We start from the raw sequence: 24,175 nt of genomic DNA on the forward strand, positions 1-24,175 counted from the left end.
ATTATAAAACATACCCTGGCATCAAAGATGATAAAATGTGAAAACAACGGGAGTCTTACTATCAATGAAACATGGCAGATTTTCATCAGTATTTGTGATATTGTATTATACCTAAGCATTGACTGACCCCTCTAATTTTTTTCTTTCCAAAGTGCCCTCTGAGTGGGTATAATACTGGCCCTTGGCCTCAAGTATATCGTATTTACCATGGTAAGAAAGTAGACACCTCTGTTATATTTTTTCTTTAGATTTAAATCAAGATTCAACTTTACATTTCATTTGATGAGCTTTGGTATCTATTGAGACAAAGGAGTTTTTTCTCTTTTTTCCTATTAGTTTGATAAATAATACTAAAACTTTTTCTTTCATTTACCTATATACTACTTAGTTGTGAGGGGCAATTTCTTTAGGAATTCTGCATAAGTAGATATGTTCTATAATTCCATTTTGGTGTTTAACTTTTCAGATTAAGAACTAGTTGAAAACAAATGTGCAATAATAGGAAAAAGTACACAAGATAAATATTATTTAAAATATTATATTAAATATTTAATATAATAAAATATATTAAATAAACATTTAAGATAATATATCTCAATATATTAAGATAATATGTTAAGGTAAATATTATTCAGCCATTAAAAATCATGATATGTTATAAAAGAATATTTAATAACTCTCAAATGTTCATGATATATTAAGTGAGAAAAGCCAGTAATGAAAGTATATGAGTATACGCATAATATAACAAATAATGCATTTAGAATAAATAAGATCTTTTTGCTCTTTTCTCTCCAATATGTATACACAAGCATTTAAGAAATATTTTTAAGGTGCCTGGGTGTCTTAGTCAGTTGAGCTGGACTCTTGATTTAGGCTTAGGTCAAGATCTCATGGTTCATGGCTTTGAGCCCCACATCAGGCTCTGTGCTGACAGCCTGCTTGGGATTCTCTCCTTACCCCTCTCTCTTTGCCCCCCCCCCCCCATATTCTCTCTCTCTCTCTCTCTCAAAATAAATAAATAAACTCAAAAAAAAAAAAAAAAGAAAAAGAAAATATTAGCTAGATTTCTGCCAAGGAGATAGAAATCCAGGAGAAAATGAAATGGTATTTCAGATGTCCTCTTGGGAGTAATTTAGTTCATTTCGGTATTCAATATGAAAACTTCCCCTCACTTTTAGAACAAGCAGGACACCAACAAGGCTTGGCATGCCATGTGTCTTCCCACGCAAGCCTGCCTTCTCATGTCTGCTGCAGTAACCAGCCCAAACAAGAAAAGGGGCCTAGATTCTTGGACACATGGTAGGAATAAGAGTTCTTAAAACTGCCGATCATATGACTTTTGCATCTTCTTTCTTTTCCCCTCCTTTTAATGGCTAGCAGAGATCTTTTGGGGTGGAAGGAAAATTGTAAAAACAAAACAAAACTCATAACTTGATAATTTGAAACAATAACCACGGAAGTCGTTATTCCACTCATGCCTGTTTCAGGCCTATTCAAACAACTAGAAATAAGAACAAGGGTCTAACTTTTCTCAAGAGCCCACAGAGTGTATGTGTGAGTGAATGTCTAGTAAAAAGAAGAAAGAGAGACTGAGAGGGAATAAATATGTACAACTTTTGTAATCAGGGGAAAACAAATGTTCTTTAAAAAAAATAAAAGAGGGGCACCTGGGTGACTCAGTCGGTTAAGCGTCTGACTTCAGCTCAGGTCATGACCTCACGGTTTGTGAGTTCAAGTCCCGCATCAGGCTCTGTGCTGACAGACAGCTAAGAGCCTGGATGGAGCCTGCTTCGGATTCTGTGTCTCCCTCTCTCTCTGCCCTTCCCCACTCATGCTCTGTCTCTGTCTCTCAAAAGTAAATAAACATTAAAAAAAATTTTTTAAATAAAAAATAAAAGAATAAACAGAAAATTTATTCACATTACTAGCCAAGAGTTAATAAATAAATCGCTTAAGTACAGAAGACAATATATAATTATTAAGTTGAAATCATAGTTATCAAATTTGAATCCTGCAAAAATTTACCTTTCATCGCATATGTTCTACGAAAATTTACTGTGTATTCACCCATAAAGAAAATATCAATAACTCAGGGGCACCCGGGTGGCTCAGTCGGTTAAGCGGCTGACTTCAACTCAGGTCATGATCTCACAGTTCGTAACTTCAAGCCCCGCGTCAGGCTCTGTGCTGACAGCTCAGAGCCTGGAGCCTGCTTCAGATTCTGTCTCCCCTCTCTCTCTCTGCCCCTCCCCCGCTCGTGCTCTCTGTCTCTCAAAACTGAATAAATGTTAACAAAAAATTTTTAAAAAGAAAATGTCAATAACTCTACAAAGGAAAACTGAAATTAATAAGAACAGTGATTTAATTTTTAAAACTCAACCACTCAGAGCTAAAAACCACACAGGTAAGGATAGCACCTGTCTTACTCTGAAGCACGGAGCCTGGGACACAGTAACGCACCCCATAGGCGTGTGTTGAAGACACAGTGTACCAGGCAGTTTTAGCATCACTATCTTATGTAAATTCTCCACACACACCCACGTTTCCCCCAGTCTGACAGATAAGGAACCGGGGGCCCACATGGGTTTAGGCACACGTACAGGTCTATACAAAGAGCTTGTGTTCACAGCCAAGCCTACCTGACTACAAAGCCTATGACGCTTCCCATATTTCTTACCCCTTTAATGGTAACCATCACATGGCCTTCGGATCCTTTCCAGTCATAAAATTAATAAATAGACACCAAAATTCATGAATCTGTTACTTAGTCTTCTCCACTAGAGATTTCCAATCCCGTAGAGATTCCTTGATTTTTCATGAGAAATCTGTGTACATATATTTACCACCCACACACATATTTATAAATAAAAATTAAAATGAAACTTCATACTGATCTCCACACAGTCTTGATTATGTCAGCTTGGCAAGACCGGATAATAGACAAATATCATTTTGAAAACAATAAAACAGACCAAATAAATCAAACTAAGCACCCTCCAATCTCATCTCAACTTGGTGTGGTTAAAGACAGAAAAAAATTAATGAAGATATCAGACTAAAACATGAAAATATGAAAATATGATGGCATCTGAAAATATGATGGCAAAGGATAGCTTTTTCTCCTTGGTGAATACAGACATCACCTTCAACTATTCCTTCCAAATAAAACTATATGTTCTCCTATTTATTCATTTTTTGTTAAAAATAAGCATGACTGAAAGCAAGAATATACATAAAAGTCCATGAAACCAAACAGAAAAAGAGAAGGTGCTGAGACTGTACAAATATCCTGTGATACTATACATATTTTTTACGTATCAAAACCAAAACCAGAAAGAAATCAATGTTTAGACATTACCTTCCTGGAATCTGATCTGGCTGGGATATAAATATAATGCCCCAAACGAGTATCAAACGGTACGGTACATGGCCTCTTTCCAGGTGTCCTGGTGTCTGGCCCGTCTCCACAAGTTTCCGTAGCTGAAGATGTCATTGACAGATTAAGTCTTGCTAGTTCTTCACTCAGTTGATCCACAAGAAGTTGTTGTTCTATTATTTTTTCATTCTTTGTAAAAGAGAGATGAACATGTTTAAAATAGAGAACCCCAGTAAGTGTGTAATGATTAAAAATAAATTGTACATTGCCCGAACTCATGACTACCTTAACAGAACCATAAAACCTCACTGCTCCACAGACTAGCCTTCTGGTGTTCCCCAGACGGTTCTGAGTGATAAAAACTTTTGAATAGTAAGCAGTGACAAAGAGAGACTGAAGAATTAAATACTCAAAGTAAATGCCCCATACATTTTGATTGGTTGGTTTGCCAACCTGAAGCATTCTGATTAGCTGATCTCTATAAATGTTTGGCCTTCCTGAGTGAAATCCAAGCAGGAACAGGAAAGAAGAAAGTTGAAAAGTGGAGAAAGAACTACGAATGGCAGAGGTGGCTGCAAAGGAGACTAACTGGTAACAGGTGCAGTGAAGTGAAAGCCTTTACTCAGGGCAAAAGAAAGCCTAAAGCACAAAGAGATAAAAGATAGGTAGCTGGTAGTCCTGGGAGGAAACAGAACTGGAAAGCAAAGGCTGAACAAATTGTGTCAGGAGTGTGTGTGTGTGTGTGTGTGTGTGTGTGTGTGTTAGGTTTCTACATATCCTCTAGAGAAACTTTGTCAACTATACCCAATCCAGAAAGCTCTAACATCAATCTCTGTTTTATCAGCACAAAATTATGTAAACAAGAAACTGTCATTCATCTTAATACTTCACACGTACTATACTGTTAAACAGGGAAAAAAAACCCTAAAGTTTTACAGTGCTCATGCTAAGCTATAAGAAAGCAACCTTATTAAAAATTCATGTATTCAGATAATTAAAATGTATGCCAATGGCATAGAAGTTGAGGCAGGGGGTGTGATATGGAGTCTTTACACTGTCTGGGAAAGGGTGAAAATACCAATAATATTAGACTTTATTAAATCAAGAGTGCATGGTACACTCTCTAGGGTAACCACCAATAACTAAAAGAGTAAAAGTACAACACCTAAGCTAATGAAGTAAAAATAGAAAAATTTAAAAAACACAATTAATCCAAAAGAAGATAAGGAGAGAAAAAGGAATGCAGAGCAGTTAGGATAAGTAAAAACCACAATGGTGGGATTATAACCACAATATGAAAGGAATTATGTTAAATTCAGAAATGAACTAAGTAATCCAATTAAAAGATTACAATATGTCAGGGGATTGTAAAATTATCTAACTTGCTGCTTCCAAGAAACACAACTAAAATAGACCCACGAAGATTAAAAATAAGGTGGAAAAGAGACACCAGGTAATGTTAATCAAAAGAAAGCTGGTAGAGCTATGTGAATACCTAAGTAGACTTTAAGGCAAAAGCCACTGGAAGAGGTAAAAAATATTAAAAAAGTCAATTCACCAGAATGATGTAACAGTCATCATTTCTATGTACTTAATAACACAGCTTCAATATGTATAATGCAAAAATTGTTAGTACTGGGGAGCCGGGATGGCTCAGTTGGTTAAGCGTCTGATCTCACAGTTTGTGAGTTCAAGCCCTCCGGCCAGCTCTGTGCTGAAAGCTCAGAGCCTGCTTCAGATTCTCTGTCTCCCTCTCTCTCTCTCTCTCTCTCCCCTCCCTTGCTTGTGCTAAGATAAATAAATAAACAATAAAAAAAGTTGTTAGTACTTTATGGAAAAGGAAGACAAATCAAAATTGTAGCAAAAGATTGTAACACCACTCTAAATTACTGATATAACAAAAAGACCCAAAAATGAATAAAAATATAGATATTATTAACATGATTACCACCACCCAATAATTACAGAATACATATTCCTTTCCAGTACATCTGTAATACCTACAAAAATTGGCCTTATGCTAAGTCATGACACAAGTTTCTTTTTTTTTTTTTTTAACGTTTATTTATTTTTGAGACAGAGAGAGACAGAGCATGAATGGGGGCAGGGCAGAGAGAGAGGGAGACACAGAACGGGAAGCAGGCTCCAGGCTCCGAGCCATCAGCCCAGAGCCCGACGCAGGGCTCGAACTCACGGACTGCGAGATCGTGACCTGAGCCGAAGTCGGACGCTCAACCGACTGAGCCACCCAGGCGCCCCTGCAAGTTTCAACACATTCAAAGGACTGAAATCATATGGACCACAATGCAATTAAGCCAAAAACTCATAAAAAGAAATCCTCCATGTGTTGGAAATAAAGTAACTTATTACCCATGAGTCAGATAAAAGTCATAGTAAATATAAGGAAATATTTTGAGCAGGTAAACTTAGGAGGAAATCTATAACTTAAATGCACATATTATAAAAGAAGAAAAGCTAAAAATCAATGAACTAAGAATCCTTCTAAAGAATTTAGAAAGATTACCAGCAATGAAAGTAAATCAATAATCAAAAAACTCCCAAGAAACAAAAAGTCCAGGACCAGACAGCTTCACAGGTGAATTCTACCAAACATTTAAAGAATAATTCTTCTCAAACTATTCCAAAAAATACAAGAGGAAGGAAAACTTCCAAATTCACTCTATGAGGCCCAGCATTACCCTGATCCTAAATCAGATAAAGACACCACAAAAAGAGAAAACTACAGTCCAATATCCTTCATGAATATAGATGCAAAAATCCTCAACAAAATACTAGCAAACCAAATCCAACAATACATTTAAAAAAATCCTTCAGCATGGGGCGCCTGGGTGGCTCAGTCGGTTAAGCGTCCGACTTCAGCTCAGGTCACGATCTTGCGGTCTGTGAGTTCGAGCCCCGCATCGGGCTCTGGGCTGATGGCTCACAGCCTGGAGCCTGCTTCCGATTCTGTGTCTCCCTCTCTCTCTGCCCCTCCCCCGTTCATGCTCTGTCTCTCTCTGTCTCAAAAATAAATAAAAAACCTTAAAAAAAAAAAAATCCTTCAGCACAATCAAGTGTGATTTATTCCTGGGATGCAAGGGTGATTCAATATTCACAGTCAATGTGATATATCACACCAATAAGAGAAAGGATAAAAACCAAATGGTCATTTGAACAGATGCAGAAAAAGCATTTGACAAAGTACAATATCCATTCATGACAGAAACCTTCAACAAAGTAGGTTTAGAGGGAACACACCAAAATATAATCAAGAGCTTATATGAAAAATCCACAGAGAACATCAATGGGAAAAACAGAGATTTTCCTCAAAGGTTAGGAACAAAACAAGAATATCCACTCTTACCACTATTTTTTTAAGTTTATTTATTTATTTTGAGAGAGAATGAGAGGAAGACAGCAAGGGAGAGAGGGGCAGACAGAGAGGGAGAAAGAGAATCCCAAGCAGGCTCTGCACTGTCAGCATGGAGCCCGATGTGAGGCTTGAACTCACAAACTGTGAGATCATAACCTGAGCTGAAATCAAGAGTTGGACACTCAATCAACTGAGCCACCCAGGCACCCACCACTTTTTAAAAAATATTTATTTATTTTGAGAAAGAGAGAGGTAGAGAGAGGGGGGACAGAGAGAATCTCAAGCAGGCTCCCATCGGCACAGAGCCAGATGTGGGGCTTGATCTCATAAACTGTGAGATTGTGACCTGAGATGAAACCAAGAGTTGGATGCTTAACTGACTGAGCCACCCAGGTGCCCCTCACTCTTACCACTTTTATGTACTGGAAGTCCTAGCCACAGCAATCAGACAACAAAAAGAAATAAAAGGTATCCAAATTGGTAAGGAAGAAGTAGAACTCTATTTGCAGAGGACATGACACTATATACAGAAAATCCTAAAGACTCCACCAAAAAACTGCTAGAACTGATCAATCAATTCAGTAGTCACAAGATACAAAATCAAAGTTCAGAAATCTGTCTCATTCCTCTACACTAATTATGAAGCAGCAGAAAGAAAATTAAATAACCCCATTTACGACTGCACCAAAAATAATAAAATATCTAGGAAGAAACTTAACCAAAGAGGTGGAAGACTTGTATAGGTGAAAACTATAAAATATTGATGAAAGTAATTGAAGACACACAAAGAAATGGAAAGACACTCCATGCTTATGGACTGGAAGAATACTGTGAAAATGTCTATACTACTCAAAGCAATCTACACATCGAAGGCAATCCCTATCAAGATAGCAACAGGATTTTTCAAAGAACTAGAACAAACAATCTTACAATTTCTATGGGACCACAAAAGACCCTGAATAGCCCGAGCAGTCTTCAAAAAGAAAAACAAAACTGGAGGCATCTCAATTCCCAAGTTATATCACAAAGCTGTAGCAATTAAAACAGTATGGTACTGGCACAAAAATGGACACATAGATCCACAGAACAGAACAGAAACCCCAGAAAAAAAGCCACAATTATATGGTCAATTAATCTTCAACAAAGGAGGATAGAGTATGCATGGAAAAGACAGTCTCTTTGACAAATAGTGTTAGGAACACTGGAGAGCTACGTGCAAAAGAATGAACCTGGGCCTCTTTCTTTCATACACAAAAATAAATTAAAAATGGACTGAAAGCTTAAATGTGAGACTGGAAGCCATAAAAATCTTTGAAGACAGCATAAGCAGTAATCTCTCTGACACTGGCCATTAGCAACTTCTTACTAGGTATGTCTCCTGGGGCAAGGGAAACAAAAGCAAAAATAAACTATTGGGACTACATCAAAATAAAAAGGTTCTGTACAGTGAAGGACATAATTGATGAAACTAAAAGGTAAACCTACTGGATGGGAGAAGATATTTGCAAATGATATACCCGATAAAGGATTAGTATCCAAAATATGTAAAGAACTGATACAACTCAACAACCCAAAAAACAAATAATCCAATTTAAAAATGTGCAGAAGTCACAAACAGACATTTATTCAAAGAAGACATCCAGATGGCCAACAGACACAGGAAAATTTGCTCAACATCTCTCATCATCAGGGAAATGTAAATCAAAACTACAATGAGATACCACCTCACATCTGTCAGAATGGCTAAAATCAACAACACAAGAAACAGCAGGTGTTAGGGAGATGTGGAGAAAAAGGAACCTTCTTATACTACTGGTGGGAATGCAAACTGGTACAGCCACTGTGGAAAATAGTATGGAGGTTCTTCAAAACATTAAAAATAAAACTACCCTAGGATCCAGTAATCACACTACTGAGTATTTATCTCCAAAATACAAAAACATTAATTCAAAGGGATACATACACCCTTATGTTTATAGCAGTATTATTTCTTTAATGTGTTATTTATTTGTTTTGTTCAAACGCAAGTTAGTTTCTTCAGGTGTAGAACTTAGTGATTCATCACTTACATATAACACCCAGTGCTTATGCCAACAAGTGCCCTCCTTAATGCCCATCAACCATTTAGCCCATTCCCCCAACCGAACACCCCATCAGCAACCTTCAGTTTGCTCTCTGTATTTAAGAGTCTCTTACGGTTTGACTCCCTTTCTGTTTTTATCTTATTTTTCCTTCCCTTCCCCTGTTTGTTTTGTTTCTTAAATTCCACATATGAGTGAAATCATATGATATTTGCCTTTCTCTGACTATTTTGCTTTGCATAATACATTCTAGTTCCATCCACATTGTTGCAAATGGCAAAATTTCATTCTGACTGCTGAGTAATATTCCATGGTGTCTATGTGTGTGTGTGTGTGTGTGTGTGTGTGTGTGTGTGTATTTGTATAATTTGGCTATTGTTGATAGTGATAGCAGCATTATTTACAATAGCCAAGAAATGGAAGCAGCCTAAGTGTCCACCAATAGATGAATGGATAAAGAAGATGTGGCATTTACACATATAGCATATATATACACATCATATATATATGATATATATATGTATATATGATGTGTATATATATGAATATTATTCAGCCATAAAAAAGAATGAAATCCTGTCTTTTGCAAGGACAAAAATGGATCCAGAAACTATAAATGCCAAATGACATAAGTCAGAGAAATACAAATATTATATTATTTCACTCATATGTGAAATTTAAGAAATAAACAAGCAAAGGAAATTTTAAAAAGAGAAAGACAAACCAAGAAACACTCTTTGCTATAAAGGACAAACTGATGGTTACCAGAGGGGTGGTGGGTGGGGAGATGGGTGAAATAGGTGAAGGGAATTAAGAGTACACTTACCATAATGAGCACTGAGTAATGTATAGAATTGTTGAATCACTATATTGTACACCATATAACACTGTATGTAAATTACACTGGGATTAGAATTTAAAACTTAAAAAAAAATGAAACTTTCATCAGCAAAACTAAAAGGCAACTGACAGAATGGGAGAAGATATTTGCAAATGACATATCAGATAAATCGTTACTATCCAAAATCTATAAAGAACTTATCAAACTCAACACCCAAAAAACAAATAATCCAGTGAAAAAATGGGCAAAAGACATGAATAGACGCTTCTCCAAGGAAGACATCCAGATGGCCAACCGACACATGAAAAAATACTCAACATCACTCATCATCAAGGAAATACAAATCAAAACTACAATGAGATACCACCTCACACCTATCAGAATGGCTAACATTAACAACTCAGGCAAAGACAGATGTTGGCAAGGATGCGGAGAAAGAGGATCTCTTTTGCATTGTTGGTGGGAATGCAAGCTAGTGCAGCCACTCTGGAAAACAGTATGGAGGTTCCTCAAAAAACTAAAAATAGAACTACCCTACGACCCAGCAATTGCACTACTAGGCATTTATCCAAGGGATACAGGTGGGCTGTTTCGAAGGGACACATGCACCCCAATGTTCATAGCAGCACTATCAAAATAGCCAAAGTATGGAAAGAGCCCAAATGTCTATCGATGGATGAATGGATAAAGAAGGTGTGGTATATATATACAATGGAGTATTACTCTGCAATCAAAAAGAATGAAATCTTGCCATTTGCAACTACGTGGATGGAACTGGAGGGTATTATGGTAAGTGAAAGTAGTCAGTCAGAGAAAGACAAATATCATATGACTTCATTCATATGAGGACTTTAAGAGACAAAAATGAACATAAGGGAAGGGAAACAAAAATAATATAAAAACAGGGAGGGGAACAAAACATAAGAGACTCATAAATATGGAGAACAAACAGGGGCGCCTGGGTGGCTCAGTCGGTTGAGCGGCCGACTTCGGCTCAGGTCATGATCTCACAGCTCGAAGGCTCGTGAGTTCCAGCCCCGCGTCGGGCTCTGTGCTGACAGCTCAGAGCCTGGAGTCTGCTTCGGATTCTGTGTCTCCCTCTCTCTCTGCCCTCCCCTGCTCATGTTCTCTCTCTCTCTCTCTCTCAAAAAAATAAAATAAACATTAAAAAAAAAAATATATGGAGAACAAACAGAGGGTTACTGGAGGGGGTGTGGGAGAGGGGATGGGCTAAATGGGGAAGGGGCACTAAGGAATCTATTCCTGAAATCATTGTTGCACTGTATGCTAACTAATTTGCATATAAATTTAAAAAATAAAATTTTAAAAAAAACCCGAAACTTTCAGAGAAATAAAAAAATTAACAACAAACATTGATAAGCATGTGGAGCAAGAGGCATATTCATACAGTACCGGTGTGAGTGTAAACTGGAAAAAGAGTTTGATATTATTTGTTAAAGTTGAAAATTCGCCTTCTCTATGACCTACCAATCCAACTTCCAGGAACAAATCCAAAACAAACGTATGTGCGTGTGCACCAACAAACACCTATGAGAAAATGTCCATCCCAGTAAGGACTGAGTAATGTACAGAATTATTGAATCACTATATTAGACACCTCAAACTAATACAACATTGTTAATTATACCAGAATTAAGAAAAAAAAAAGAGAGTACCTAGCTGATTCAGTCAGTAGAGCACACGGCTCTTGATCAATGAGTTCAAGCCCCACTTTGGGTGCAGAGATTACTTAAAAAATAAAATCTTAAAAAAAAAAACAAAGAAAATAAAATAAATACAATGTCCATCACCAAAAAACATTCATTAAGAGTAGAAGAGAAACATAAATTGCCATATATTCATACAATGAAATCCTATATGTCTATAAACCTAAACAGGCTACAGTTACACACATGATAGGTGAATCAGAACAAAAAAAAAAAAAACTTTCAATAAAGGCAACTAGATACTAAAGAATATATGTACTGAATGATTAAATTTCTTAAAATTCCAACAAGTAAACTGTAGTGTTCAAAGATACAGAGTAAAACCACAAAGCAAACCAAGGAAAGCAATACTATCAAGTGAGGAAAGCGGCTCTCTCTGATCAGGACCAACTAAGGACTTCTAAGGGGCAGAGAGCTGACTATTTTTTGACAGTTTACTATTTACCAGCTGGTTACCCGGCTGCTGCTCTCTTTGTGATACAACACTGCATGGTACATTGTGTTTTGTTTATGTTTTATGTTTTTAAACTATTATAGAATGAGAAGAGTTAAAAAAGGAAACAAAAATGAAATGTCAAAATCAAAATCTAACTTGTGCTGGATCAGGTTATTCCTCCCTGATAGGAACCTAAAGGCTTTAAATGAAATTAACTGTTCGGGGCTGTGGGAAGTGCCCCACCAGGGATGGGGGTGGGGGTGTTCACAGCCGAGAAGTATAATATTTAGAGACACTAGGGAAGCTAAGATAGAAAAGTATAAAGTTTAACAAAGGTTAAAGACCAAATCACTGATAAGAGTATAAAAGGATTATCTAATAAATTTTAAAGTATGTGTTTACTTTCCAACTCTTAACAACATCATGTTGCCTGTTACCTTGGCAAACAGCAGAATGGAAAAACATGGAGAAAAGGTAACTGTAATATGATATGCAAATTAAGTTGTGTATCACCTTCATATTTGTGAAAGTCAGGCTAACAATAAAAATGTTTTCTCCTCGGGGGGCCTGGGTGGCACAGTCAGTTAAGAGTCTGACATCAGCTCAGGTCCATGATCTTGCAGTCCGTGGGGTCAAGCCCCACATAGGGCTCTGTGCTGACAGCTCAGAGCCTGGAGCCTGCTTTGGATTGTGTCTCCCTCCCTCTCTGCCCCACCCCCGCTCATGATCTCGATCTCTCTCTCTCTCTCTCTCTCTGTCTCTCAAAGATAAATAAACATTAAAAAAATTTATTTTTTAAATAACTGGGATGAGGGGCGCCTGGGTGGCTCAGTCGGTTGAGCGTCCGACTTCGGCTCAGGTCAAGATCTCGCAGTCCGTGAGTTCGAGCCCCGCGTCAGGCTCTGTGCTGACCACTCAGAGCCTGGAGCCTGTTTCGGATTCTGTGTCTCCCTCTCTCTCTGACCCTCCCCCGTTCATGCTCTGTCTCTCTCTGTCTCAAAAATAAATAAACATTAAAAAAAAAAAAATTTTTTTTAAATAACTGGGATGAAATATCTCCTTTAAAAAATAAAGTTAATAAAATAAAATAACAAAATAAAATAAAATAAAATAAAATAAAATAAAATAAAATAAAATAAAATAAAATGCTATTCTGGGGCGGCTGGTGGCTCAGTCAGTTAAGCATCTGACTCTTGATTTTGGCCCATGGTTCGTGACATCAAGCCCCACATCAGGCTCTGCACTAAAAGTGTGGAGCCTGCTTGGGATTCTCTCTCTCCCTCTCTCTCTGGCCCTCCCCTGCTCTCTTTCACTGTCTCTCTCTCTCTCTCAAATAAATAAACTTAAAATGCTATTCTTTTAGCCAAGTACTAGTCAACTAAATCTACAGCACTAGACAGGTCAAGAAACTCTACCTGCAATCTATTGACGTTTTGTGCTTCTTTCAAAGATACCACGTGTCCTTTGTTTTCCTGGACCATCATTTGCACTTGATTCTTCAGTTCCTTCACCTGCAGTTCCTTCTGATTAAATACAACTTCATCAGCAGCCAGTGCACACTGGGAGGAGGGAAAGAAAGCACAAGAGATTCACCACAGAAAGTACTCCAGACAGCCCAGAAAATACCACAAAAACTGGGATTTCATGATGGTTTGACAACGTCTCTCGAAATTTTTCTCATCCTATTCATTTGCAATTTTTTTTGTTTTCTGTAGAAGAAAGGCAGAAACAGTTCGAGGACCTGTCATTGCTATAACCTAAGAATTAATTACCATAAAGATACAAAGACTTTCCTGGTTTTTATTTCCTGAATTTTAAAACAAAAACAGTCACTTGATTCTAGACTACACTCAGGAGGAGTTATTTTTACAAGTTTGCTAGAATTGCCATGAGATTTTTTTTTTTTTTTTTTTTTTTGCCATGAGACTTTTAAATGTGGGTTTTTAAAAATCAAAGAGGTCACGTTTTCCAAACTGACCTATAGAGTTAAGAACACATTTGGATCTTTTAAATAAAGAATATTTTGTAATTCAAAAAAAATTTTTTTTTAATGTTTATTTTTGAGAGAGAGAGAGCACAAGCAGGGAAGGGGCAGAGAGAGACACACACAAGATCCAAAGCAGGCTCCAGGCTCTGAGCTGTCAGCACGGTGCCTGATGCGGGGCTCGAACCCACAAGCCATGAGATCAGACACTTAACTGAGTCACTCAGTCGCCCCAAATATTTGGTAATTTTATGCACTTTCACTATGAAGAGATATTTTGAAGATATTTAAAAATATGGTTAAACAAATAGTTTTCTTAATTTCCAATGAATTATGCCTGCTTTCAAATAAACTTGAGATATGCAAGTAATACTTTTAAAACAATTTTTAAATTAAATAAACTGAAAGAAATTTAATATTTGTTGAGTGAATTTTATGCTAGGGGTACCTGGGTGGCTCAGCTGGTTAAGCGTCCGACTTGATTTCAGTTCAGGTCATGGTCTCACAGTTCATGGGATTGAGCCCCGCGTTGGCCTCTGCACTGAGAGTGCAGAGTTTTGCCTGGATTTCTCTCCCTCTCTCTCTCCTCCTCCCTCTCTCTCTCTCAAAATAAATAAATAATTTTTTTAAAGTGTATTTTATGCTAGATAGTGACTTGACATTTTAAAAATATCTCACTGTGGGGCGCCTAGGTGACTCAGTCGGTTCAGTGTCCGACTTCGGGTCAGGTCATGATCTCACAGTTCATGAGTTCAAGCCCCACGTCAGGCTCTGTGCTGATAGCTCAGAGCCTGGAGCCTGCTCCGGATTCTGCGTCTCCCTCTCTCTCTGCCCCCTAGCCCACTCGCATTCTGTCTCTGTCTCTCTCAAAAAGAAATAAACATTAAAAATAAATAATTCGGGGCCCCTGGGTGACTCAGTCGGTTAAGCGTCCGACTTTGGCTCAGGTCACGATCTCATGGTCCGTGAGTTCGAGCCCCGCGTCGGGCTCTGTGCTGACAGCCCAAAGCCTGGAGCCTGCTTCGGATTCTGTGTCTCCCTCTCTCTCTCTGCTCCTCCCCCGTTCATGCTCTCTCTCTGTCTCAAAAATAAATAAACATTTAAAAATAAATAAATAAATAAATAAATAAGTAAACATTAAAAATACATTTAAAAAAATCTCACTGAATAGACATGATTCTTTTTTCATGAAGAAACCAAGAGATTAAAACCTTTTCCCAAGATGACCCAGTAGATAAACCAAACTCCTGACCTTCAATCCCAGGGTCTTTCTGGATCAAACCCCGTGCTCTTTCTACTAAGCTATAGGAAAACACAAGAAAAAGAGCTGATTTACAAAAATAGTGTTCCCTTTACAAGTAAGATTTAATTCACAAAAACAGAGTATGTACGTGACTACTCAGGCAATGGCATAGAGGGGTAGATGGGCCCCTGTACAGAGAACCCATGGACCAAGGCCAGCCTTGATTTGCCACAGCCTCGTAGCACCACTTAGGGCAAGTCCCTTCTTTTCTCTGCTTGGGATCCTCAAGTGACCAAATGAGGAGAGGACACATGACCCTGATCGTCCTCATTTTCATATGTTTACATATGACCTATGTGACTTCTTTCATAAAATGAGATTAAACTATAATTCTCGTTGGTTAATATCCTCTCCCGTGGTAAACTGTACATTTGAGCTTAAAATGTAATTTGTCACGTAGTACTGCATATTCAACTATTTTTACATATGCTTTACAGACTACAGCTATATTATTTATTATTTATTTCAAGTGTTTAACTGTTGAGTAAATTCACGTTCACATACTGCTCTCGTGTTCAAAATTTGGAATAAAAAGGCAACAAAGTCCTTCGAGAGGTATTCCATATGGATATACCATATGGAATATGGAGTATTCCAATAATTGACCAATGGCAAAAACCAAGGATTACAACACTACCTGACACAGGAGCACCTGGCTGGCTCAGTGGGTTAAGTGTCCAACTTCGGCTCAGGTCATGATCTCATGGTTCATGAGTTCAAGTCCCGCATCAGGCTGTCTGCTGCCGGCACAAAGCCTGCTTCAGATCCTGTCTCCCTCTCTCTCTGCCCCTCCCTCACTTGCACGCACTCTCTCTCTCTCTCTCCCAAAAGTAAACATTAAAAAAAAATTAAAAACAAAAAAACAGAAACACTACCTGACAGCATCTAACAAGGAGGAGATGGTGAAGTTCAAAGTGACACTTCCTTAGCAAAAATCTGGTGGTAATTCTACCTGTGATATGGCCCACGATCTCCTGTTGGCTAGGAATTTTATTTTTAAGTACTTACCTGCTTGTGTAACAGGCTCAAGGAAGCAGGGCTGAGCAAAGAGAATGTCCATGCCTCTCCCTGCACAGACCTGCTGTCTTGCTAAGTAGTTTATCAAGCTGACTTCACAGTAGTGAAGTGGGGCATGTGGCCCCACGTACAGCTACTAAGTCCAATCACTTAGCTGCCACTGATACATAACCTCAGCACAGGTAGGTGAAAAATAAATGAGAGATAATAATGAGCTGCCTTTATTGAGCCTTACTCCAGGCCAGGCAGCCTTCTCATCGTTTTATGGGAACTAGTGTTTTAATAATCTTCACAGGAACCCTACAAGGTGCTTGTTATTATTGTTTAATTAGCACAGAGAGGTTAAGTATTTTCCCAAAGTCACAGAGCAAGTAAGCAAAGGAGTTGGGATTCAAATCTTAGGAGTTTGGTACCAATGTTCTTAACCACTGTGTTATTCTGTCTCAAACAGAAAGTCTAGAAAACTTTTTAATTTTTTTTATTTATTTTTGAGAGAGAGAGAGAGAGCAAGCAGGAGAGGGGCAGAGAGATAGGAGACACAGAATCTGAAGCAGGCTCCAGGCTCTGAGCTGTCTGTACATAGCCCGATGCGTGGCTCGAACTCACAAACTGCCAGATCATGACTTGAGCCAAAGCCAGATGCTTAACCAACAGAGCCACCCAGGCACCCCTAGAAAACAACTTTTTAAGGAGACATATGGGGTGAGGAATGACAGCAATCATTTCTCTATTTGCTATTTAGTGGTATCCAAGATTACTACTCCTGCAAAACTTCAGACCAAAAAAAAAAAAATCTATTTTTTTAATTGGGAAATACTGAATATTGTATCTTTCACATTGAGATTAATTACACTAGCACTTTGAAAGTTCTGAGAAGTCTTGGGAGTTTTGCAATCTAGCATTCCCCAAAGACATCTGATCATGGTGCCCTTTTTCATCAAGACTGTTAATATCCTGGGGCTCCTGGGTGGCTCAGTCGGTTAAGCATCTGACTTCAGCTCAGGTCATGATCTCACAGTTTCTGAGTTCAAGCCCCACGTCGGGCCCTGTGCTGACAGCTCAGAGCCTGGAACCTGCTTCTGATTCTGTGTGTCCCTCTCTCTCTGCCCCCTGCCCTGCTCACACTCTGTCTCTGTCTCTCAAAAACGTTAACAACAACAACAAAAAAGACTGTTAATATCCTTGGGAAATCTTAATCTAGAGTACATAATCTAGAGCAAGTTAATTCAGAATTTCCAACAGATGGAGAGAAAAACTTACTACCCCGCCATCCTCAATCAGGGGGTTTTATGGGCTTCCATTTCAGCCACCTTAGAAGGATGAAGTACTCCTTATTGTCAACTCCTATAGTGCTCCAAAGTTCAAGCTTCCCATCAATCGTATTTCCTGTTCTGCCACTTTCTTATACCAAACAGGAAGGGTCAGGCCTGCTCTATTATGAAGAAGGTAGAGCAGAGTTACTGCTTTAAAAAAAGAAAAAAATCCATGATTTTTGGGGAACCTGGATGGCTCAGTCAATACAGCATGCAACTCTTGCTCTCAAGGTCATGAGTTCAAGCCTCATATTGGGGGCAGATTACTTCAAAACAAAAATTAAAAACTCCATTATTTTAAAGTTATGACTTTAAATGCTTATACTTAAGTATCAGACGTTGTGAGATAGGGTGCCTGGGTGGCTCAGTCAGTTGAGCGTCCAAGTCTTGATTCTCTCTCTCCCTCTCTTTCTGCCCCTTGATTGGAAGATGCACGTAACTTAGTAAACAAATATTTTCCAAATGATCGATGGGTGATGATTGAAAATCACGTGGATGAAAGATCCATTCAAAGTACAAGATAAAGGGGAGCCTGGGTGGCTCAGTCGGTCAAACAACTGACTCTTGATTTCCACTCAGGTCACGATCTCACAGTTGTGAGATGGAGCCCTGTGACAGGCTCTGTGCTGGGCGTGAAGCCTGCTGGAGAGTCTCTCTCCCTCTCCTGCCGCCCCTCTCCTGCTTGCACACGCACGCATGCGCTCTTTCTCTCTCTCTTAAAAAACAAAAAAAAAGCAAGATAAAAATAAAAATTTTAATGTATAGATCTTAACGTAACAAATATAGTTTCAAATCCCACATTGCAAGTAACCTTTAGGATGCCGCTACTTGTTGAGTTTTGGTGCAATAACCAAGAAGAATATCCATAATTATCTGAAAAAAAATTAAAATGTTCCTCTTTCCAATTACAAATCTAAATGAGGCTGGATATTCTTCATGTACTTCAACTAAAACAACATATTGCAACAAACTGTATGCCGAAGCAGATATGAAAATCCACACATCCTCTATTAAGCCAGACATTAAAAGAGATTTGTAAAAATGTACAACAATTCCACTTTTATTAAGTTTTTTTATTTGGAAAATAGTTATTTTTCATGAAAAAATGTTTTTACTTAACATGTCATTGGGTTATTATTTTGAGTGAATTAATAGCTTAAATTTTTGTGTTTTAATTCTAATATGGTAAATATCAATAGATACAACCCACATAAACAAAAGCTCTTTAGGGGACCTCAATTTTAAAAACATAAAAAAAAAAAAAAAAAAAACCTTGTATGGGCACCTGGGTGGCTCAGTCAGTTAAGTGTCTGACTTCAACTCATCTCGCGGTTTGTGGGTTCGAGCTCCCCATTGGGCTCTCTGCTATCAGTGTAGTGCTATCAGGCCCACTCTGGATCCTCTGCCTCTCTCTCTGCCCCTCCCCTGTTTGTGCTCTCTCTCTCTCAAAAATAAATAATATTTAAAAAAATAAAACAAAAAAACCTTGTGAATAAAAAGTCCAAGAACTGCTGCAATAGAGGTTTCTTTCTAGAAAGCTGTTTTCAGGGCACCTGGGTGGCTCAGTCGGTTAAGCATCTGACTGGCTCAGGTCATGATCTCGCGGTTTGTGAGTTCAAGCCCTGCGTCGGGCTCTATGCTGACAGTTCAGAGCCTGGAGCCTGCTTTGGATTCTGTGTCTCCCTCTCTCTCTGCCCCTAACCCACTTGCATCCTGTCTCTGTCTCTCTCAAAAATAAACAAACATTAAAAAAAAAAAGAAAGAAAGCTGTTTTCCTATTTTCAAAAACTGGCAGAATACCTATTTGCCCAACAGAATGCAAACTCCACGTAAGCAGAATAGGTACATCTTGTTTTCCGTGATTTCCCTAGGGACACGAAATCTTCAGGTTTTTGAATGGAAAGTGACAAATGTATTTCAGAACTCAATGTACATATATGTAATATGTACACATGTACATACCTACATCCCTTAAATATTGTCACATACAATGATTTTGTTTGTTTAAAAAAAAATCAACATTCCGGGGTGCCTGGGTGGCTCAGTAGTCACTTCAGCCTCTGACTCTTGATTTCAGCTCAGGTTACGATCTCGCAGTTCATGGGTTCGAACCCACATCAGGCTCTCTGCACTGACAACACAGAGCCTGCTTGCGATTCTCTCTCTCCCTCTCTCTCTGTCCCTCCCCCGCTGTACTCTCTCAAAATAAATAAATAAATAAACTTTTTAAAAAAACTCAACATTCCACACTCAAGGGGTGAAGTTTTTTTTTTTCTTCAAGAAACACTGACCCAAAGAGGGATAAAAACTCAATAAAGTACTTCATTTTGTTTCTGAAATTATGTTTCTCTTCACCCTCTAAATTAATGACCAAGTCCCCAAGATTCTACTTCATAAATGTAACAAGTTAAAATACTGAAAGAGAGGGGCAACAGGGTGGCTCAGTCGGTTAAGCATCTGACTCTTGGTTTCGGCTCAGGTCATGGTCTCGAGTTTCCTGACTTTGAATCCTGTGTCAGGCTCTGTGCTGACATTGTGGAGCCTCCTTGGGATTCTCTCTCTCCCTCTCTCTCTACCCCTCCCCCATTTGCTCTCTCTGTCTCTCGAAATGAATAAACTTAAAAAAATTAAAAAAATATTAAAAGAGAAAGGAAAATGAGGACAAAGCAGTAGGAAAAGGGAAAAAGAGACTGAGCAAAAGGCAAATGAGAATTTACATATAATCCTTTTTAAAAACTTCTGGAATCCCAAAATGACCCTTGCCCAAATAAACGGAGTCCTTAAACAAGTCACTAACGGAAGTGGTGTCTACATACCTGGCATTTCCTAAGCTCTCGCTTCAGCTGGAGAACTGTCACATGCTGTGGTCCTTCTTCCAGGTTGCCGACGCCGTGGCTCCCTCTGAACGAGGCGAACACCGCCTTCCTGACATCCTGGGTCATGTTAAACCACTCCTGCAGTTTGTGTTGCTGCTTTTGGTTCAGTCTGACAGCACCCTTTAAGTCCACCAGGAAGGTAAAGGCTTCCTCTACACAGGTTTGGTAACTCTGACACTCTCCTTGTAGCTGAGCTACTTGTTCCTCAAGAGACCGGATCCTGTTTTTATCAGGAGTCCCCTCTTGATGGATCTGGCTGGTTTGGCTGATGCTATCCTGCTGGCTTTGCAGAGCTTCTCGAAGCAACTTGATTTCAAATTCCATTTCGTCCATACGGTCAGACTCGGGGCTGAAGTTTAAGGTGGGTTTGTTTCTAATATTGCGTGCTCTGTTGGCATATTTGAGGGAATTTAAGGACTCGTCAAAATCTGAGGAGGATGGGCTGACGCAAGTGATCATGACAGTCTTGGCACTGCCTCCCAAGGAATCTTTCAGAAGCCGGGTGATTTTAGCGTCCCTGTATGGAATATGGGAGCTCTTCCTGCGTGGGTCCCCAAGAGCACTGATTACATTTCCTAAAGCCAACAGCCCACTGTTGATCTGAATGGATTCTTTGAACCGTTCGCCAGTATTCCCGGTTTTAGTTACTCTTTCCGAGCCCGCCAAATCCACAAAGTGGAACTTTGAGACAATATGCTGATGGGAATACCACGATCCATCTTCAGCTGCCTCTGTATTTTTCTCTACTTGACAAATGCTGATTGTAAAAATTGCATGTGATCTACTGGAGTGCTCGTTCATTTGGGTGGTACCTGTATGCCTGGCTGCATTCCCCATCTCCAGGAGACTCATCACCTCATCTGCGTTCTCCACGTGACATTCCTTGGCCCCAACAATCACTTAAAATAGCAACAGCAAGTTTTTAAACCAAATTTTAATCAAAACCCAGTAGAGTTTAAACTTAACCACAACAGTTATTATTTGCTAAACTTCCCAGGCTAAGAAAGTGTCTTAAAAAATCAAGAGCATTTCAAACAATAGTGACAGCAATATCATTAAGTAATTTTGGATAATCTTCCAAAGGAACTATTTTAATAGACAGCACTCATTTTGATATTTAAATTCTAAAAGATATTATATATGTGTGTGTGTGTGTGTGTGTATTAAACAATCTGGTTTCTTTGGAGTCACATATCACACTCAATTCTTTAAGATGACTGAGAAAAGAAAAACCCTTTAATCCAGTATTTTGACTTATAGAGTCTAACAGACTTATTTAAATAAATTAATTAAATATTAACTCAAAAGAATTAACTAGTGGTAGATTAATTAAAAGAAATCCGTTTCTTTTGAGTCTTCAAACCATCCTTAGGTTTAAGGGTTTTGGTACTGTGTGGTCATAACCAACGATACATGAAAATTTCAGTATAAATAAATTGGTTATTCATTTTAAAAACAGGCTTAACCTACATAATATCAGAGTATAAGATAAACAAACATGTTGGCAATTCACAAAAAGCAAAAAAGTTTCTATTTCAACAACAGCAGAATAAGAGCCAAAAATAAACCAAAGCTTACCACCCACATTATTTGCTTATATCCAAACATACTTCAAAAAGAAGAAGGTGGATTTGGGCTTTGAATCAGAGTCATAAAGCTCCTGATTCTGTGCTTGAATTACAGAGCCATGTTTCCTCTTTATTCAGATTCGGTTATGTCACTGTTTTCTTGAAAAATAATCATTTTGCCTTCATTATTTCCATCATGACACTTTCTTAACAACCTAGTTCATTGAAAGTTCTAAAGTACTTATACTACAAACAGGGAATGCTAACACATCACCAATTATAAAGTATGACAATGTAACTGTAAATCAAAGGATAACTTTCATAAAGTTTTTTAATGTTAGGCTACAGCTTAGCACTATCCATGGTCCTCAAACCTAGCTGCAAATCATCTGGAAGCTTTATAAAAGAGAAAGTACTGATGCCCAGGCCCGATCAGACAAATTCATCAGGATTTCTGAAAAGCAGGGCCCAGAAATCAGTTTTTTTTTTTACTTTTTTAAATGTTTATTTATTATTGAGAGACAGAGAGAGAGCGTGAGCAGGGGAGGGGTAGAGAGAGGGGGAAACACAGAATCTGAAGTAGGCTCCAGGCTCTGAGCTGTCAGCACAGAGCCCAACGCGGGGCTCGAACTCACGAACTGCGAGATCATGACCCGAGCTGAAGTTGGTCACTTAACCAACTGAGCCACCCAGGCGCCCCTGGAAATCAGTATTTTTTAAAAAACTTCCACGGTGATGCTAATTGTGCAGCATCTAGGTTGGATGCCAACCAGTGCTTTACACGAAGGAACTAAATAAGGATGTCAAAGAAATACATTTTGGTTGTGAGTGGAATACCGTATAAAACATACGGCAATTTGTCTTAACAGCATTTGTCACATCTTTCCAAAACTTTTGCAGGACTGATAACAGCTATTAAGTTTATCAGGGGTGACAGCATATGGGCTATTTTACAATAAATATGTATTATTTTTGTATCTTTAACAAAAAATAAAAACATTCAAGAATTACCTTTTATATGATATAGAAGCTCAAAACACTGGCCTGGATTCTGTCCAGAAAAGATAAACTACACTGAATTATCTAATAAGACCATAGACTACCATGTATGCTTTCTTTCTCAAAAACAAAACAGGGGTGCCTGGGTGGCTCAGTCAATTAGGCGACCGGCTTCAGCTCAGGTCATGATCTTGCAGTTTGTGGGTTCGAGCCCTGCGTCGGGCTCTGTGCTGACAGCTCAGAGCCTGGAGCCTGCTTCGGATTCTGTGTCTCCCCCTCTCTCTGCCCCTCCCCCGCTTGTACTCTGTCTCTCTCTCTCAAAAAATAAATAAACGTAAAAAAAAATTAAAAAGAAAACAAAAACCAATTTTTTCAAACATTGAGGAATTCCAGGGCTGCCAAGCCAGGGCTAAAAAGGCAACAAACTTCACTGCCCCCTGCAGGCAGTTTGAACGACCTTACATTCCTACTGCGAGGAGATTCCCTCAAGGGGACACTCCTCAAGCAGGATCCTTTTTCTCCAAGAAGGTTCTACCTAAGTATCCTTTCTTAGAAACACATCCAAGTCATTGTTGTTAATAATAATGAAACTCTGGAAACTGCTTAAATGTCCAACAATGGAATATTAGGTAAAGTATAATACATTTAGAAGACAAATTACTACATGACCATGAAGACTCATAGCTTTGAGAAATATTTAATGTTGTGTGAAAATGCTCACCATATAAATATTACATGAAAAAATAAGATGCGATGTTATATGTAGGGTTGCAAGTATATTAAAAAAAATTATACATGCATGGGAAAAGAAATCTGGAAGGAAACATACCAAAAACAGAAGTTACTTTTTCTGGGTTCTGGGATTAAAACTGATCTTTAATAACTTTCTTCCTTAAACTTTTCTATGTTTTCAAAATGTTCTATGTTGAACATATAACCCTTTAAATCAGAAAAGCAGGAGGTGCTATGCTTTAAAATACTTGCATTTTGACCCATTCGAACCTTCTCCCATTTCCAAACAAATTGATATTTAATGAGATTAACAAGTTGCTAGCATAGAAAGATCTTGAAAAATACAACAAAGTACAGGACAAAATCAAAGAGGACAAAAGGAGAATTCTAGATCAACTTGGACAAACACCAAAGGGAGAAGCCGTCTCCAATCTGGGAGAAACTCTGGGAGAAAAAAAAAGTACAAATACTAATTTAGCCTATTTCAAAGTCTCACTGATCTTCAGCCCAGAGCGGGGACAATTATAGAATATAAGTATCTTGAAT

General features: G+C 38.4%; 1 protein-coding gene across 4 annotated transcripts in view; it reads right to left on the reverse strand.

The window, feature by feature from the left end:
- Positions 1-24,175, reverse strand: part of KIF27 (kinesin family member 27) — a 98,760-nt gene that overhangs the window by 57,918 nt on the left and 16,667 nt on the right. For all 4 annotated transcript variants that reach the window (XR_009603124.3, XM_060609952.3, XM_060609953.3 and 1 more), the window contains exons 4-6: positions 20,271-21,229; positions 13,253-13,396; positions 3,362-3,568 (exon numbers count right to left, since the gene is read on the reverse strand). Coding sequence is in view for 3 of the 4 variants with exons in the window: in XM_060609952.3 (XP_060465935.3) it covers positions 3,362-3,568; positions 13,253-13,396; positions 20,271-21,229 (1,310 nt within the window). In the remaining variant the exon portion in view is untranslated. The remainder of the gene's footprint in view (positions 1-3,361; positions 3,569-13,252; positions 13,397-20,270; positions 21,230-24,175) is intronic.

Source organism: Panthera onca, chromosome D4 (assembly GCF_046562875.1).
Source record: "Panthera onca isolate mPanOnc1 chromosome D4, mPanOnc1 haplotype 2, whole genome shotgun sequence".
NCBI classification, from domain to species: Eukaryota; Metazoa; Chordata; class Mammalia; order Carnivora; family Felidae; genus Panthera; species Panthera onca.